General features: G+C 47.1%; 1 protein-coding gene and 1 long non-coding RNA gene across 2 annotated transcripts in view; one reads left to right on the forward strand and one right to left on the reverse strand.

Annotated features, from left to right (window-relative positions):
• The window catches only part of LOC138961467 (uncharacterized), a 394,970-nt gene that overhangs the window by 160,484 nt on the left and 216,986 nt on the right, over positions 1–17,500 (forward strand). The window lies entirely within an intron of this gene.
• The window catches only part of LOC138961456 (uncharacterized), a 29,153-nt gene that overhangs the window by 5,659 nt on the left and 5,994 nt on the right, over positions 1–17,500 (reverse strand). The window contains exons 2-3 of the mRNA XM_070333108.1: positions 17,491–17,500; positions 523–690 (exon numbers count right to left, since the gene is read on the reverse strand). The exon at positions 17,491–17,500 is cut by the window's right edge and continues 92 nt beyond it. Of these exons, the coding sequence (XP_070189209.1) occupies positions 523–690; positions 17,491–17,500 (178 nt within the window). The remainder of the gene's footprint in view (positions 1–522; positions 691–17,490) is intronic.

Raw genomic sequence — 17,500 nt, forward strand, 5'->3', positions numbered from 1 at the left:
GGTGGTGGTAGTGGTGGCGTGTGTGTGGGGGGTGGTGTGTGTGTGGGGGGTGGGTGGTGGTGTGGGTGTGTGTGTGTGTGGTGGTAGTGGTGGCGTGTGTGTGGGGGGTGGGTGGTTGTGTGTGTGTGTGTGGTGGTGTGTGTGTGGGGTGTGTGTGGTGGTGTGTGTGTGTGTGGGTGGTGGTAGTGGTGGCGTGTGTGTGGGGGGTGGGTGGTGGGGGGTGGGTGGTGGTGTGTGTGGGTCGTGGTGTGTGTGTGGGGGGTGGGTGGTGGTGTGTGTGTGTGGGTGGTGGTGGTAGTGGTGGCGTGTGTGTGGGTGGTGGGTGGTGGTGTGTGTGTGTGTGGGTGGTGGTGTGTGTGTGGGGTGTGTGTGGTGGTGTGTGTGTGTGTGGGTGGTGGTAGTGGTGGCGTGTGTGTGGGGGGTGGGTGGTGGTGTGTGTGTGTGTGTGGGTGGTGGTGTGTGTGTGGGTGGTGGGTGGTGGTGTGTGTGTGTGTGGGTGGTGACACTTTACATTGCACATACCAGATCTTTGAAAGAGAAGTGTTGCTTGAAGTCGGGACGAATGGCAAAGATCGTCTTAAAAACCTGCACCCCCACCTCGCCCAGTCTGGAACGAAGCGCGTGCATGGTGTTCGCCACCATTTTCTTCTGGGACTCCTTCGGAAGCACGGGGTCTGTCCAGCTGGAGGTCTGAAAAGGTTAAACAGTGAATCATATAACTAGTACAATGAAACACAGTGAATCATATAACTAGTACTGTGAAACACAGCACAACGGAGCCTATCCAGCTGGAGGTCTGAAACAGTGAAATAGTGAATCATTTAAGTCGTACTGTGAAACACAGCAACACGGAGTCTTGTCAGATGGAGGTCTGAAAAGGTTAAACAGTGAATCATTTAACTAGTACAATGAAACACAGTGAATCATATAACTAGTACTGTGAAACACAGCACAACGGAGTATATCCAGCTGGAGGTCTGAAACAGTGAAAATGAATAGTGAATCATTTAAGTAGTACTGTGAAACACAGTGAATCATTTAAGTAATACTGTGAAACACAGCAACACGGAGTCTTGTCAGATGGAGGTCTGAAACAGTGAAACAGTGAATCATTTGACTAGTACTGTGAAACACAGCAACACGGGTTCTGTCCAGCTGGAGGTCTGAAACAGGTAGGCTTAATTGTGAACCATGTGAATACTGATGAAACAGTGACATATCTGTGTATTGTGTTGGTCACCATAATCTTCTGGAAATCCTTTAACACCACGGGGTCTGACCGGCTAGTGTCTGAATCAGTGAATCATCTGACTAGTAATGTGAAATACAGCATCACGGAGTCTGGCCAGATCAAGGCGGTCTGAAAAAATGAATCATTTGATTAGTACTGTGAAACAGCACCACGGAGTCATGGACAGATCAAGGCGGTCTGAAACAATGAATCATTTGACTAGTACTGTGGCCAGATCAAGGCGGTCTGAAACAATGAATGATTTGACTAGTACTGTGAAACACAGCACCACGGAGTCATGGAGAGATCGAGGTCTAAAACAATGAAACAGTGAATCGCTTAACTGGTACTGGGAACCACAACACCACGGGGTCTGTCTGATCAGATGGAGGTCTAAAACAGTGAAACTTGTAACTGTGAACTACGTGAATACTGATGAAACAGTGAAATATCTGTGCATTGTGTTGGTCACCATTATCTTCTGGGAATCCTTCAACACCGCGGGGACTGACCGGCTAGTGTCTGCATCAGTGAAACACAGCACCACGGAGTCTGACTAGCTGGTGTCTGAAACAGTGAAACAATGATATATGAGTAATTTAACTAGTACTGTGAAACACAGCATCACAGAGTTGGAGGTCTGAAACAGTGAAACAATGATATATGAGTAATTTAACTAGTACTGTGAAACACAGCATCACAGAGCTGGAGGTCTGAAACAGTGAAACAATGATATATGAGTAATTTAACTAGTACTGTGAAACACAGCATCACAGAGTTGGAGGTCTGAAACAGTGAAACAATGATATATGAGTAATTTAACTAGAACTATGAAACACAGCACCACGGAGTGATGAACAGATCGAGGTCTGAGACAATGAAACAGTGAATCATTTAACTAGCTCTGTGAAGAAGAAAACAAGTGGCGTAAGGCGAAATTACTACATTTAGTCAAGCTGTGGAACTCACAAAATGAAACTGAACGCACTGCATTTTTTCACAATGACCGTAGTCCGGCGCTCGTGCAAAACGCAGTGAAACTGACGAGCCTGTTTAGCGCGGTAGTGGTTTCGCTGTGCTGCATAGCACGCTTTTCTGTACCTCTCTTCGTTTTAACTTTCTGAGCGTGTTTTTAATCCAAACATATCATATCTATATGTTTTTGGAATCAGAAACCGACAAGGAATAAGATGAAATTGTTTTTAAATCGATTTCGGAAATTGTATTTTAATTATAATTTTTATATTTTTATATTTCAGAGCTTGTTTTTAATCCGAATATAACATATTTATATGTTTTTGGAATCAGAAAATGATAAAGAATAAGATGAACGTAAATTTGGATCATTTTATAACAAAAAAATTTTAATTACAATTTTCAGATTTTTAATGACCAAAGTCATTAATTAATTTTTAAGCCACCAAGCTGAAATGCAATACCAAAGTCCGGCCTTTGTCGAAGATTGCTTTGCCAAAATTTCAATTAATTTTATTGAAAAATGAGGGTGTTTGTTTGTTTGTTTGTTTGTTTGTTTGTTCATGGGCTGAAACTCCCACGGCTTTTCGTGTATGACCGTTTTTACCCCGCCATTTAGGCAGCCATACGCCGCTTTCGGGGGAGCATGCTGGGTATTTTCGTGTTTCTATAACCCACCGAACTTTGACATGGATTACAGGATCTTTTTCGTGCGCACTTGGTCTTGTGCTTGCGTGTACACACGTGGGTGTTCGGACACCGAGGAGAGTCTGCACACAAAGTTGACTCTGAGAAATAAATCTCTCGCCGAACGTGGGGACGATTCACGCTGACAGCGGCAAACTGGATACAAATCCAGCTCGCTACCGACTGAGCTACATCCCCGCCCAAAATGAGGGTGTGACAGTGCCGCCTCAACTTTTACAAAAAGCCGGATATGACGTCATCAAAGACATTTATCCAAAAAATTTAAAAAAAACTCTGGGGATTTCATACCCAGGAACTCTCATGTAAAATTTCATAAAGATCGGTCCAGTAGTTTACTCTGAATCGCTCTACACACACACACACACACACACACACACACACACACACACACACACACACACACACACACACACACACACAGACACACACACACACACACACACACACACCACGACCATCGTCTCGATTCCCCGTCTATGTTAAAACATTTAGTCAAATCTTGACTAAATGTAAAAAACAAAAAAACTATCTGACATTGATGCAAGTGAGAATATGTGCGTCTGTCGGAATCTGACAACTCTCTATTGGCTTCAAATTCGTTTGTGATATTCAAAATAAATGCAAAAAGCAAATTGCTACTTACAGTTTTTTAAAATGTGAAAGAGAAGAGAGGAGAACAAAAATCAAAATCAAAGCAAACTACGTCAGATTTGTGCATGCATAAATAATGTCGTGAAGCTTTTGATGTCATCTGTGCGGGTGTCACTAAAAGTCGAAAAGACGCGAAAAGACGCGAAAAGACACGAAAAGTCCTGGTACATGTAACTGTTTTTAGTTGAGATTGGTGATTTAATATAAACGATCATCAAAACATGCACACACTCTCTCTCTCTCTCTCTCTCTCTCTCTCTCTCTCTCTCTCTCTCTCTCTCTCTCTCTCTCTCCTCTCTCTCTCTCTTCCTCTCTCTCTCTCTCTCTCGCATGTGTGTGTGTGTGTGTGTGTGTGTGTGTGTGTGTGTGTGTGTGTGTGTGTGTGTGTGTGTGTGTGTGTAAGTGTGTATGAGCTTGTGTGTGCGTGTGTGTGTATACGAGGGTGTGTGTGTAGATGTGTGTGTGTGTATGTGCGCAGTCTTTGCTTTCGTTTACAATTATTCTCTGTAGTATGTTCCAATGACAGGTTGGAAGATTAGGCTAAGCCTAAAACCTTTATCCTTATGTAATAAAGTTCTGAGTTCTGAGTTCTGAGTTCTCTCTCTCTCTCTCTCTCTCTCTCTCTCTCTCTCTCTCTCTCTCTCTCTCTCTCTCTCTCTCTCTCTCTCTCTCTTCCTCTCTCTCTCTCTTCTTCTCTCGCATGTGTGTGTGTGTGTGTGTGTGTGTGTGTAAGTGTGTGTAAGTGTGTATGAGCTTGTGTGTGCGTGTGTATACGAGGAAGTCCTTATCTGTTTGAAGTGGGCGGTCATTTGTGAAAAGCTCGCCAAAAACGGATCGCTTGGGCCCCAGGTGGTCGTAATGTAATGTGCCGCCAGCTTGACTGGGTGTGTTAGGGGAATCGGCGTTTTGTCAAGTAGATGTTAATTCCTTTGTCGGATCGGATGGATAGAATACCTGCTCAGCTGGCGTGTGGTCAGTTGCGTAACTTTTATGAGTTACCCGGGGTAGCCGCTGATAACACGTTCGTGTGGGAATGTTTGATGCGCTCAGATCAAAGCCTCATTTAAGAGATAGCGAATTCTGTTGCAAGCCCGGCCCTGGAGCAAATTTTTGATTGGTGCTTTTATGAACAAGAAACAATTGACAAGTGGCTCTATCCCATCTCCCCCCTTTCCCCGTCGCGATATAACCTTGAATGGTTGAAAACGACGTTAAACACCAAATAAAGAAAAGAAAAGTGAGGAGGTGATTGTTACAAGAAGGTGTGAATGCACTGTGTGAGTGTCAATGGTGAAAGGGTCAAATGTGTGTTTTCGTGTATTTGTGCGTCTTTTCGTATCTATTTGCTGTCTTTTCGTGTCTTTTCGCGTCTTTTACGCGTCTTTTCGCGTCTTTTCGACTTCTAGTGACACCGATCTGTGCGGATAAGGCCCCGCGCCACGTTGGTAGAGGAAGCTTAGCTGAGGTAGATTACTTGCATCAAGTCCACAACGGTTGTTAATGTGTTTGCACTCGGGTACATGGTTGGTTGATATTAACTCAAAAAGATCAGTACGGACTCAAAACACAATCGCAATTTCGTACACATCATGCAATGGCAGTCGCACGCACTGACACCTTCTGTCCCTGCTAAAATAAGCTGATCATAACCGCTTTTTGACTAGCCCTTCAGAGGTGATGATTAATGATTGGAAACCTGTAAATATCTATAAAATACAAGCTAAAGGGGAAAACCGATGACTGTGCGTATGAGTGGCGTATTAGCTAACCATAGGCAGGTACTCTATCATGGGTTCGGTTCCATTGCTATGGCTATGTTTGCTACCAGCCTACAGCGATGCTGGGTTTCTGTTTGGGGCAGATTGCAGCCGTCACAAGTTCTTTCTCCCGCCCCCACTCCCACTTTTTTTTCAAACAGCGCTTTATTTTACTTTCCTCTTCACAGCGCCGTGAGATAGTGTACACAACAAAGGAGTACACTCCCACTTACATGCGCCGTGAGATAGTGTACACAACAAAGGAGTACACTCCCACTTCACAGCGCCGTGAGATAGTGTACACAGCAAAGGAGCACACTCCCTCTTCACAGCGCCGTGAGATAGTGTACACAACAAAGGAGTACACTCCCTCTTCACAGCGCCGTGAGATAGTGTACACAGCAAAGGAGCACACTCCCACTTCACAGCGCCGTGAGATAGTGTACACAACAAAGGAGTACACTCCCTCTTCACAGCGCCGTGAGATAGTGTACACACCAAAGGAGCACACTCCCTCTTCACAGCGCCGTGAGATAGTGTACACACCAAAGGAGCACACTCCCTCTTCACAGCGCCGTGAGATAGTGTACACAACAAAAGAGCACACTCCCTCTTCACAGCGCCGTGAGATAGTGTACACACCAAAGGAGCACACTCCCTCTTCACAGCGCCGTGAGATAGTGTACACACCAAAGGAGCACACTCCCACTTCACAGCGCCGTGAGATAGTGTACACAACAAAGGAGTACACTCCCACTTACATGCGCCGTGAGATAGTGTACACAACAAAGGAGCACACTCCCTCTTCACAGCGCCGTGAGATAGTGTACACAACAAAGGAGTACACTACCACTTACATGCGCCGTGAGATAGTGTACACAACAAAGGAGCACACTCCCTCTTCACAGCGCCGTGAGATAGTGTACACAACAAAGGAGTACACTACCACTTACATGCGCCGTGAGATAGTGTACACACCAAAGGAGCACACTCCCTCTTCACAGCGCCGTGAGATAGTGTACACACCAAAGGAGCACACTCCCTCTTCACAGCGCCGTGAGATAGTGTACACACCAAAGGAGCACACTCCCACTTCACAGCGCCGTGAGATAGTGTACACAACAAAGGAGTACACTCCCACTTACATGCGCCGTGAGATAGTGTACACAACAAAGGAGCACACTCCCTCTTCACAGCGCCGTGAGATAGTGTACACAACAAAGGAGTACACTACCACTTACATGCGCCGTGAGATAGTGTACACAACAAAGGAGCACACTCCCTCTTCACAGCGCCGTGAGATAGTGTACACAACAAAGGAGTACACTACCACTTACATGCGCCGTGAGATAGTGTACACAACAAAGGAGCACACTCCCTCTTCACAGCGCCGTGAGATAGTGTACACAACAAAGGAGTACACTCCCACTTACATGCGCCGTGAGATAGTGTACACAACAAAGGGGTACACTACCACTTACATGCGCCGTGTGATAGTGTACACAACAAAGGGGTACACTACCACTTACATGCGCCGTGAGATAGTGTACACAACAAAGGAGCACACTCCCTCTTCACAGCGCCGTGAGATAGTGTACACACCAAGGAGCACATTCCCTCTTCACAGCGCCGTGAGATAGTGTACACAACAAAGGAGCACATTCCCTCTTCACAGCACCGTGAGATAGTGTTCACACCAAAGGAGCACATTCCCTCTTCACAGCGCCGTGAGATAGTGTACACAACAAAGGAGCACATTCCCTCTTCACAGCACCGTGAGATAGTGTTCACACCAAAGGAGCACACTCCCTCTTCACAGCGCCGTGAGATAGTGTACACAACAAAGGAGTACACTCCCTCTTCACAGCGCCGTGAGATAGTGTACACAACAAAGGAGCACATTCCCTCTTCACAGCGCCGTGAGATAGTGTACACAACAAAGGAGCACACTTCCTCTTCACAGCGCCGTAAGATAGTGTACACAACAAAGGAGTACACTCCCACTTACATGCGCCGTGAGATAGTGTACACAACAAAGGAGTACACTCCCTCTTCACAGCGCCGTGAGATAGTGTACACAACAAAGGAGTACACTCCCACTTACTTGCGCCGTGAGATAGTGTACACACCAAAGGAGCACACTCCCACTTCACAGCGCCGTGAGATAGTGTACACAACAAAGGAGCACACTACCACTTACATGCGCCGTGAGATAGTGTACACAACAAAGGAGCACACTCCCTCTTCACAGCGCCGTGAGATAGTGTACACAATAAAGGAGTACACTACCACTTACATGCGCCGTGAGATAGTGTACACAACAAAGGAGCACACTCCCTCTTCACAGCGCCGTGAGATAGTGTACACAACAAAGGAGTACACTCCCACTTACATGCGCCGTGAGATAGTGTACACAACAAAGGAGTACACTACCACTTACATGCGCCGTGAGATAGTGTACACAACAAAGGGGTACACTACCACTTACATGCGCCGTGAGATAGTGTACACACCAAAGGAGCACATTCCCTCTTCACAGCACCGTGAGATAGTGTACACAACAAAAGAGCACATTCCCTCTTCACAGCGCCGTGAGATAGTGTACACACCAAAGGAGCACATTCCCTCTTCACAGCGCCGTGAGATAGTGTACACAACAAAAGAGCACATTCCCTCTTCACAGCGCCGTGAGATAGTGTACACACCAAAGGAGCACACTCCCTCTTCACAGCGCCGTGAGATAGTGTACACAACAAAGGAGCACATTCCCTCTTCACAGCGCCGTGAGATAGTGTACACAACAAAGGAGCACACTCCCACTTACATGCGCCGTGAGATAGTGTACACACCAAAGGAGCACACTCCCACTTAACAGCGCCGTCAGATAGTGTACACAACAAAGGAGCACACTCCCTCTTCACAGCGCCGTGAGATAGTGTACACAGCAAAAGAGCACACTCCCACTTCACAGCGCCGTGAGATAGTGTACACAACAAAGGAGCACACTCCCTCTTCACAGCGCCGTGAGATAGTGTACACAACAAAGGAGTACACTACCACTTACATGCGCCGTGAGATAGTGTACACACCAAAGGAGCACACTCCCTCTTCACAGCGCCGTGAGATAGTGTACACACCAAAGGAGCACACTCCCTCTTCACAGCGCCGTGAGATAGTGTACACACCAAAGGAGCACACTCCCTCTTCACAGCGCCGTGAGATAGTGTACACAACAAAGGAGTACACTCCCACTTACATGCGCCGTGAGATAGTGTACACAACAAAGGAGCACACTCCCTCTTCACAGCGCCGTGAGATAGTGTACACAACAAAGGAGTACACTACCACTTACATGCGCCGTGAGATAGTGTACACAACAAAGGAGCACACTCCCTCTTCACAGCGCCGTGAGATAGTGTACACAACAAAGGAGTACACTACCACTTACATGCGCCGTGAGATAGTGTACATAACAAAGGAGCACACTCCCTCTTCACAGCGCCGTGAGATAGTGTACACAACAAAGGAGTACACTCCCACTTACATGCGCCGTGAGATAGTGTACACAACAAAGGAGTACACTACCACTTACATGCGCCGTGAGATAGTGTACAAAACAAAGGGGTACACTCCCACTTACATGCGCCGTGAGATAGTGTACACAACAAAGGAGCACACTCCCACTTCACAGCGCCGTCAGATAGTGTACACAACAAAGGAGCACACTCCCTCTTCACAGCGCCGTGAGATAGTGTACACAGCAAAAGAGCACACTCCCACTTCACAGCGCCGTGAGATAGTGTACACAACAAAGGAGCACACTCCCACTTCACAGCGCCGTGAGATAGTGTACACAACAAAGGAGTACACTACCACTTACATGCGCCGTGAGATAGTGTACACACCAAAGGAGCACACTCCCTCTTCACAGCGCCGTGAGATAGTGTACACACCAAAGGAGCACACTCCCTCTTCACAGCGCCGTGAGATAGTGTACACAACAAAGGAGCACACTCCCACTTACATGCGCCGTGAGATAGTGTACACAACAAAGGAGTACACTCCCTCTTCACAGCGCCGTGAGATAGTGTACACACCAAAGGAGTACACTACCACTTACATGCGCCGTGAGATAGTGTACACAACAAAGGAGCACACTCCCACTTCACAGCGCCGTGAGATAGTGTACACAACAAAGGAGTACACTCCCACTTACATGCGCCGTGAGATAGTGTACACAACAAAGGAGTACACTACCACTTACATGCGCCGTGAGATAGTGTACACAACAAAGGGGTACACTACCACTTACATGCGCCGTGAGATAGTGTACACAACAAAGGAGCACACTCCCTCTTCACAGCGCCGTGAGATAGTGTACACACCAAAGGAGCACATTCCCTCTTCACAGCACCGTGAGATAGTGTACACAACAAAGGAGCACATTCCCTCTTCACAGCACCGTGAGATAGTGTTCACACCAAAGGAGCACATTCCCTCTTCACAGCGCCGTGAGATAGTGTACACAACAAAAGAGCACATTCCCTCTTCACAGCGCCGTGAGATAGTGTTCACACCAAAGGAGCACACTCCCTCTTCACAGCGCCGTGAGATAGTGTACACAACAAAGGAGTACACTCCCTCTTCACAGCGCCGTGAGATAGTGTACACAACAAAGGAGCACATTCCCTCTTCACAGTGCCGTGAGATAGTGTACACAACAAAGGAGCACACTTCCTCTTCACAGCGCCGTGAGATAGTGTACACAACAAAGGAGTACACTCCCACTTACATGCGCCGTGAGATAGTGTACACAACAAAGGAGCACACTCCCTCTTCACAGCGCCGTGAGATAGTGTACACAACAAAGGAGTACACTCCCACTTACATGCGCCGTGAGATAGTGTACACAACAAAGGAGCACACTCCCACTTCACAGCGCCGTGAGATAGTGTACACAACAAAGGAGCACACTCCCTCTTCACAGCACCGTGAGATAGTGTACACAACAAAGGAGTACACTCCCACTTACATGCGCCGTGAGATAGTGTACACAACAAAGGAGTACACTACCACTTACATGCGCCGTGAGATAGTGTACACAACAAAGGAGCACACTCCCTCTTCACAGCGCCGTGAGATAGTGTACACAACAAAGGAGTACACTCCCACTTACATGCGCCGTGAGATAGTGTACACAACAAAGGAGTACACTACCACTTACATGCGCCGTGAGATAGTGTACACAACAAAGGGGTACACTACCACTTACATGCGCCGTGAGATAGTGTACACACCAAAGGAGCACATTCCCTCTTCACAGCACCGTGAGATAGTGTACACAACAAAAGAGCACATTCCCTCTTCACAGCACCGTGAGATAGTGTTCACACCAAAGGAGCACATTCCCTCTTCACAGCGCCGTGAGATAGTGTACACAACAAAAGAGCACATTCCCTCTTCACAGCGCCGTGAGATAGTGTACACACCAAAGGAGCACACTCCCTCTTCACAGCGCCGTGAGATAGTGTACACAACAAAGGAGCACATTCCCTCTTCACAGCGCCGTGAGATAGTGTACACAACAAAGGAGCACACTCCCACTTACATGCGCCGTGAGATAGTGTACACAACAAAGGAGCACACTCCCACTTCACAGCGCCGTGAGATAGTGTACACAACAAAGGAGTACACTACCACTTACATGCGCCGTGAGATAGTGTACACAACAAAAGAGCACACTCCCACTTACATGCGCCGTGAGATAGTGTACACACCAAATGAGTACACTCCCACTTACATGCGCCGTGAGATAGTGTACACAACAAAGGAGCACACTCCCACTTCACAGCGCCGTGAGATAGTGTACACAACAAAGAAGTACACTACCACTTACATGCGCCGTGAGATAGTGTACACAACAAAGGAGCACACTCCCACTTACATGCGCCGTGAGATAGTGTACACACCAAAGGAGTACACTCCCACTTACATGCGCCGTGAGATAGTGTACACAACAAAGGAGTACACTCCCACTTCACAGCGCCGTGAGATAGTGTACACAACAAAGGAGTACACTCCCACTTACATGCGCCGTGAGATAGTGTACACAACAAAGGAGCACACTCCCACTTACATGCGCCGTGAGATAGTGTACACAACAAAGGAGCACACTCCCACTTACATGCGCCGTGAGATAGTGTACACAACAAAGGAGCACACTCCCACTTCACAGCGCCGTGAGATAGTGTACACAACAAAGGAGTAAACTCCCTCTTCACAGCGCCGTGAGATAGTGTACACACCAAAGGAGCACACTCCCACTTCACAGCGCCGTGAGATAGTGTACACAACAAAGGAGCACACTCCCACTTCACAGCGCCGTGAGATAGTGTACACAACAAAGGAGCACACTCCCACTTACATGCGCCGTGAGATAGTGTACACACCAAAGGAGCACACTCCCACTTCACAGCGCCGTGAGATAGTGTACACAACAAAGGAGCACACTCCCACTTCACAGCGCCGTGAGATAGTGTACACACCAAAGGAGCACACTCCCTCTTCACAGCGCCGTGAGATAGTGTACACACCAAAGGAGCACACTCCCTCTTCACAGCGCCGTGAGATAGTGTACACACCAAAGGAGCACACTCCCACTTCACAGCGCCGTGAGATAGTGTACACAACAAAGGAGCACACTCCCTCTTCACAGCGCCGTGAGATAGTGTACACAACAAAGGAGTACACTCCCACTTACATGCGCCGTGAGATAGTGTACACAACAAAGGAGCACACTCCCTCTTCACAGCGCCGTGAGATAGTGTACACAACAAAGGAGCACACTCCCTCTTCACAGCGCCGTGAGATAGTGTACACAACAAAGGAGTACACTCCCACTTACATGCGCCGTGAGATAGTGTACACACCAAAGGAGCACACTCCCACTTACATGCGCCGTGAGATAGTGTACACAACAAAGGAGTACACTCCCACTTACATGCGCCGTGAGATAGTGTACACAACAAAGGAGTACACTACCACTTACATGCGCCGTGAGATAGTGTACACAACAAAGGAGTACACTACCACTTACATGCGCCGTGAGATAGTGTACACAACAAAGGAGCACATTCCCTCTTCACAGCACCGTGAGATAGTGTACACAACAAAAGAGCACATTCCCTCTTCACAGCACCGTGAGATAGTGTTCACACCAAAGGAGCACATTCCCTCTTCACAGCGCCGTGAGATAGTGTACACACCAAAGGAGCACACTCCCTCTTCACAGCGCCGTGAGATAGTGTACACAACAAAGGAGCACACTCCCACTTCACAGCGCCGTGAGATAGTGTACACACCAAAGGAGCACATTCCCTCTTCACAGCACCGTGAGATAGTGTACACAACAAAGGAGCACACTCCCACTTACATGCGCCGTGAGATAGTGTACACAACAAAGGAGCACACTCCCACTTCACAGCGCCGTGAGATAGTGTACACAACAAAGGAGTACACTACCACTTACATGCGCCGTGAGATAGTGTACACAACAAAAGAGCACACTCCCACTTACATGCGCCGTGAGATAGTGTACACACCAAAGGAGTACACTCCCACTTACATGCGCCGTGAGATAGTGTACACAACAAAGGAGCACACTCCCACTTCACAGCGCCGTGAGATAGTGTACACAACAAAGGAGTACACTACCACTTACATGCGCCGTGAGATAGTGTACACAACAAAGGAGCACACTCCCACTTACATGCGCCGTGAGATAGTGTACACACCAAAGGAGTACACTCCCACTTACATGCGCCGTGAGATAGTGTACACAACAAAGGAGCACACTCCCTCTTCACAGCGCCGTGAGATAGTGTACACAACAAAGGAGTACACTCCCACTTACATGCGCCGTGAGATAGTGTACACAACAAAGGAGCACACTCCCACTTACATGCGCCGTGAGATAGTGTACACAACAAAGGAGCACACTCCCACTTACATGCGCCGTGAGATAGTGTACACAACAAAGGAGCACACTCCCACTTCACAGCGCCGTGAGATAGTGTACACAACAAAGGAGCACACTCCCACTTCACAGCGCCGTGAGATAGTGTACACACCAAAGGAGCACACTCCCTCTTCACAGCGCCGTGAGATAGTGTACACAGCAAAGGAGCACACTCCCACTTCACAGCGCCGTGAGATAGTGTACACAACAAAGGAGCACACTCCCTCTTCACAGCGCCGTGAGATAGTGTACACAACAAAGGAGTACACTCCCTCTTCACAGCGCCGTGAGATAGTGTACACAACAAAGGAGCACACTCCCTCTTCACAGCGCCGTGAGATAGTGTACACAACAAAGGAGTACACTACATCTTACATGCGCCGTGAGATAGTGTACACAACAAAGGAGTACACTCCCACTTACATGCGCCGTGAGATAGTGTACACAACAAAGGAGTACACTCCCACTTACATGCGCCGTGAGATAGTGTACACAACAAAGGAGCACACTCCCACTTCACAGCGCCGTGAGATAGTGTACACACCAAAGGAGTACACTACCACTTACATGCGCCGTGAGATAGTGTACACAACAAAGGAGCACACTCCCACTTACATGCGCCGTGAGATAGTGTACACACCAAAGGAGTACACTACCACTTACATGCGCCGTGAGATAGTGTACACAACAAAGGAGCACACTCCCTCTTCACAGCGCCGTGAGATAGTGTACACAACAAAGGAGTACACTCCCACTTACATGCGCCGTGAGATAGTGTACACAACAAAGGAGCACACTCCCACTTACATGCGCCGTGAGATAGTGTACACAACAAAGGAGTACACTCCCACTTACATGCGCCGTGAGATAGTGTACACAACAAAGGAGCACACTCCCACTTCACAGCGCCGTGAGATAGTGTACACACCAAAGGAGCACACTCCCACTTCACAGCGCCGTGAGATAGTGTACACAACAAAGGAGCACACTCCCACTTACATGCGCCGTGAGATAGTGTACACACCAAAGGAGCACACTCCCACTTCACAGCGCCGTGAGATAGTGTACACAACAAAGGAGCACACTCCCACTTCACAGCGCCGTGAGATAGTGTACACACCAAAGGAGCACACTCCCACTTCACAGCGCCGTGAGATAGTGTACACACCAAAGGAGCACACTCCCTCTTCACAGCGCCGTGAGATAGTGTACACAACAAAGGAGTACACTCCCTCTTCACAGCGCCGTGAGATAGTGTACACAACAAAGGAGCACACTCCCACTTACATGCGCCGTGAGATAGTGTACACACCAAAGGAGCACACTCCCACTTACATGCGCCATGAGATAGTGTACACAACAAAGGAGCACACTCCCACTTCACAGCGCCGTGAGATAGTGTACACAACAAAGGAGCACACTCCCTCTTCACAGCGCCGTGAGATAGTGTACACAACAAAGGAGTACACTCCCTCTTCACAGCGCCGTGAGATAGTGTACACAACAAAGGAGCACACTCCCACTTCACAGCGCCGTGAGATAGTGTACACACCAAAGGAGCACATTCCCTCTTCACAGCGCCGTGAGATAGTGTACACAACAAAGGAGTACACTCCCTCTTCACAGCACCGTGAGATAGTGTACACAACAAAGGAGTACACTCCCTCTTCACAGCACCGTGAGATAGTGTACACAACAAAGGAGTACACTCCCTCTTCACAGCACCGTGAGATATAGTGTACACAACAAAGGAGCACACTCCCTCTTCACAGCACCGTGAGATATAGTGTACACAACAAAGGAGCACATTCCCTCTTCACAGCGCCGTGAGATAGTGTACACAACAAAGGAGCACACTCCCTCTTCACAGCGCCGTGAGATAGTGTACACAACAAAGGAGCACACTCCCTCTTCACAGCGCCGTGAGATAGTGTACACAACAAAGGAGCACACTCCCACTTCACAGCGCCGTGAGATAGTGTACACAACAAAGGAGCACACTCCCACTTACATGCGCCGTGAGATAGTGTACACACCAAAGGAGCACACTCCCACTTCACAGCGCCGTGAGATAGTGTACACAACAAAGGAGCACACTCCCACTTCACAGCGCCGTGAGATAGTGTACACACCAAAGGAGCACACTCCCTCTTCACAGCGCCGTGAGATAGTGTACACAACAAAGGAGCACACTCCCTCTTCACAGCGCCGTGAGATAGTGTACACACCAAAGGAGCACACTCCCACTTCACAGCGCCGTGAGATAGTGTACACAACAAAGGAGCACACTCCCTCTTCACAGCACCGTGAGATAGTGTACACAACAAAGAAGTACACTCCCACTTACATGCGCCGTGAGATAGTGTACACAACAAAGGAGTACACTCCCTCTTCACAGCGCCGTGAGATAGTGTACACAACAAAGGAGCACACTCCCACTTACATGCGCCGTGAGATAGTGTACACAACAAAGGAGCACACTCCCTCTTCACAGCGCCGTGAGATAGTGTACACACCAAAGGAGCACACTCCCACTTCACAGCGCCGTGAGATAGTGTACACAACAAAGGAGCACACTCCCACTTACATGCGCCGTGAGATAGTGTACACAACAAAGGAGTACACTCCCACTTACATGCGCCCAATCCCCTTTTCTATATGAAGGGCGAGAGTTGTATAAGTGTCCTTGTTTATTGATGTACTCTTCCAGCATGAACATCCTTTGTGCCTGTGTTTTTTGTTTTCACACACACCCAAACACGCACTCATTAGTACTGTGAAACAAAGCACCAAAACAATGAATTATTTAACTAGTACCGTACTGCGAAACACAGCACCACTACACGGAGTCTGACCAGCTGGAGGACTGAACCTGTTAAAACAAATCCACCGTGAAACATGTGGATACTGACGAAACAAACTGTCAACAACAACAAAAACAAAAACAAACAAAAAACACGATGTTTGTTTTGACTGTCATAAACATCAACCAACGATGAAAGCAATCATCGGGAAAAGAAAATAGTAATATTAGTAATAAAAAATAAAAATAATGGGAGGGGACGAGAGGAGTGGGTGGGGTTCACAAGAATCTTCGTACATTTTGTGACAGTAAGAACAAGAAGAAGAACAACAACATGAACAACAAAGAACAACAAAAAGAACAAGAAGAACAACTTAATGCAAAAGTCAACAAGTCGCGTAAGGCGAAAATACAACATTTATTCAAGCTGTCGAACTCACAGAATGAAACTGAACGCACTGCATTTTTTCAGCAAGACCGTAACTCTTAGCATCGTCAGTCCACCGCTCGTGGCAAAGGCAGTGAAATTGACAATCCAGAACAGCACGGTAGTGGTTGCGCTGAGCAGGATAGCACGCTTTTCTTTATCTCTATTGTTTTTAACTTTCTGAGTTTGTTTTTAATCCAAACATATAACTATATGATTTTGGAGTCAGGAACCGACAAGGAATAAGATGAAATTGTTTTTGAATCGATTTCGGAAATTTGATTTTAATCATAGTTTTCATAGTTTTAATTTTCAGAGCTTGTTTTTAATCCGAATATAACATATTCATATGTATTTGGAATCAGAAAATGATGAAGAATAAGCTGATCGTTTCATAAAACAAATTCTGATTTTTAATGATCAAAGTCATTAATTATTTTTTAAGCCTCCAAGCTGAAATACAATACCAAAGTCCGGCCTTTGTCGAAGATTGCTTGGCCAAAATTTCCATCAATTTGATTGAAAATGAGGGTGTGACATTGCGGCCTCAACTTTCACAAAAAGTCGGATATGACGTCATCAAAGACATTTATCAAACAAATAAAAAAAAGTCTAAGGATATCATACTCAGGAACCCTCATGTAAAGTTTCATGAAGATCGGTCTAGTACTTTTTTCTGAATTGCTCTACACACAGACACACAGACACAGACACAGACACAGACACAGACACACACACACACACACACACACACACACACAAACCACGACCCTCGGTCTCGATTCCCCGTCTATGTTAAAACTTTTAGTCAAAACTTGACTAAATGTAAAAAGCAAACCACAACGGTAAGATTCACGTTTATTTTCATATTAATATCTCTTTCAATCAAAAAAGAGCCATATGTCAGCAGTGAACACCCACTTTACGAAAT

Source organism: Littorina saxatilis, linkage group LG3, assembly GCF_037325665.1.
Source record: "Littorina saxatilis isolate snail1 linkage group LG3, US_GU_Lsax_2.0, whole genome shotgun sequence".
Taxonomy (NCBI): Eukaryota; Metazoa; Mollusca; class Gastropoda; order Littorinimorpha; family Littorinidae; genus Littorina; species Littorina saxatilis.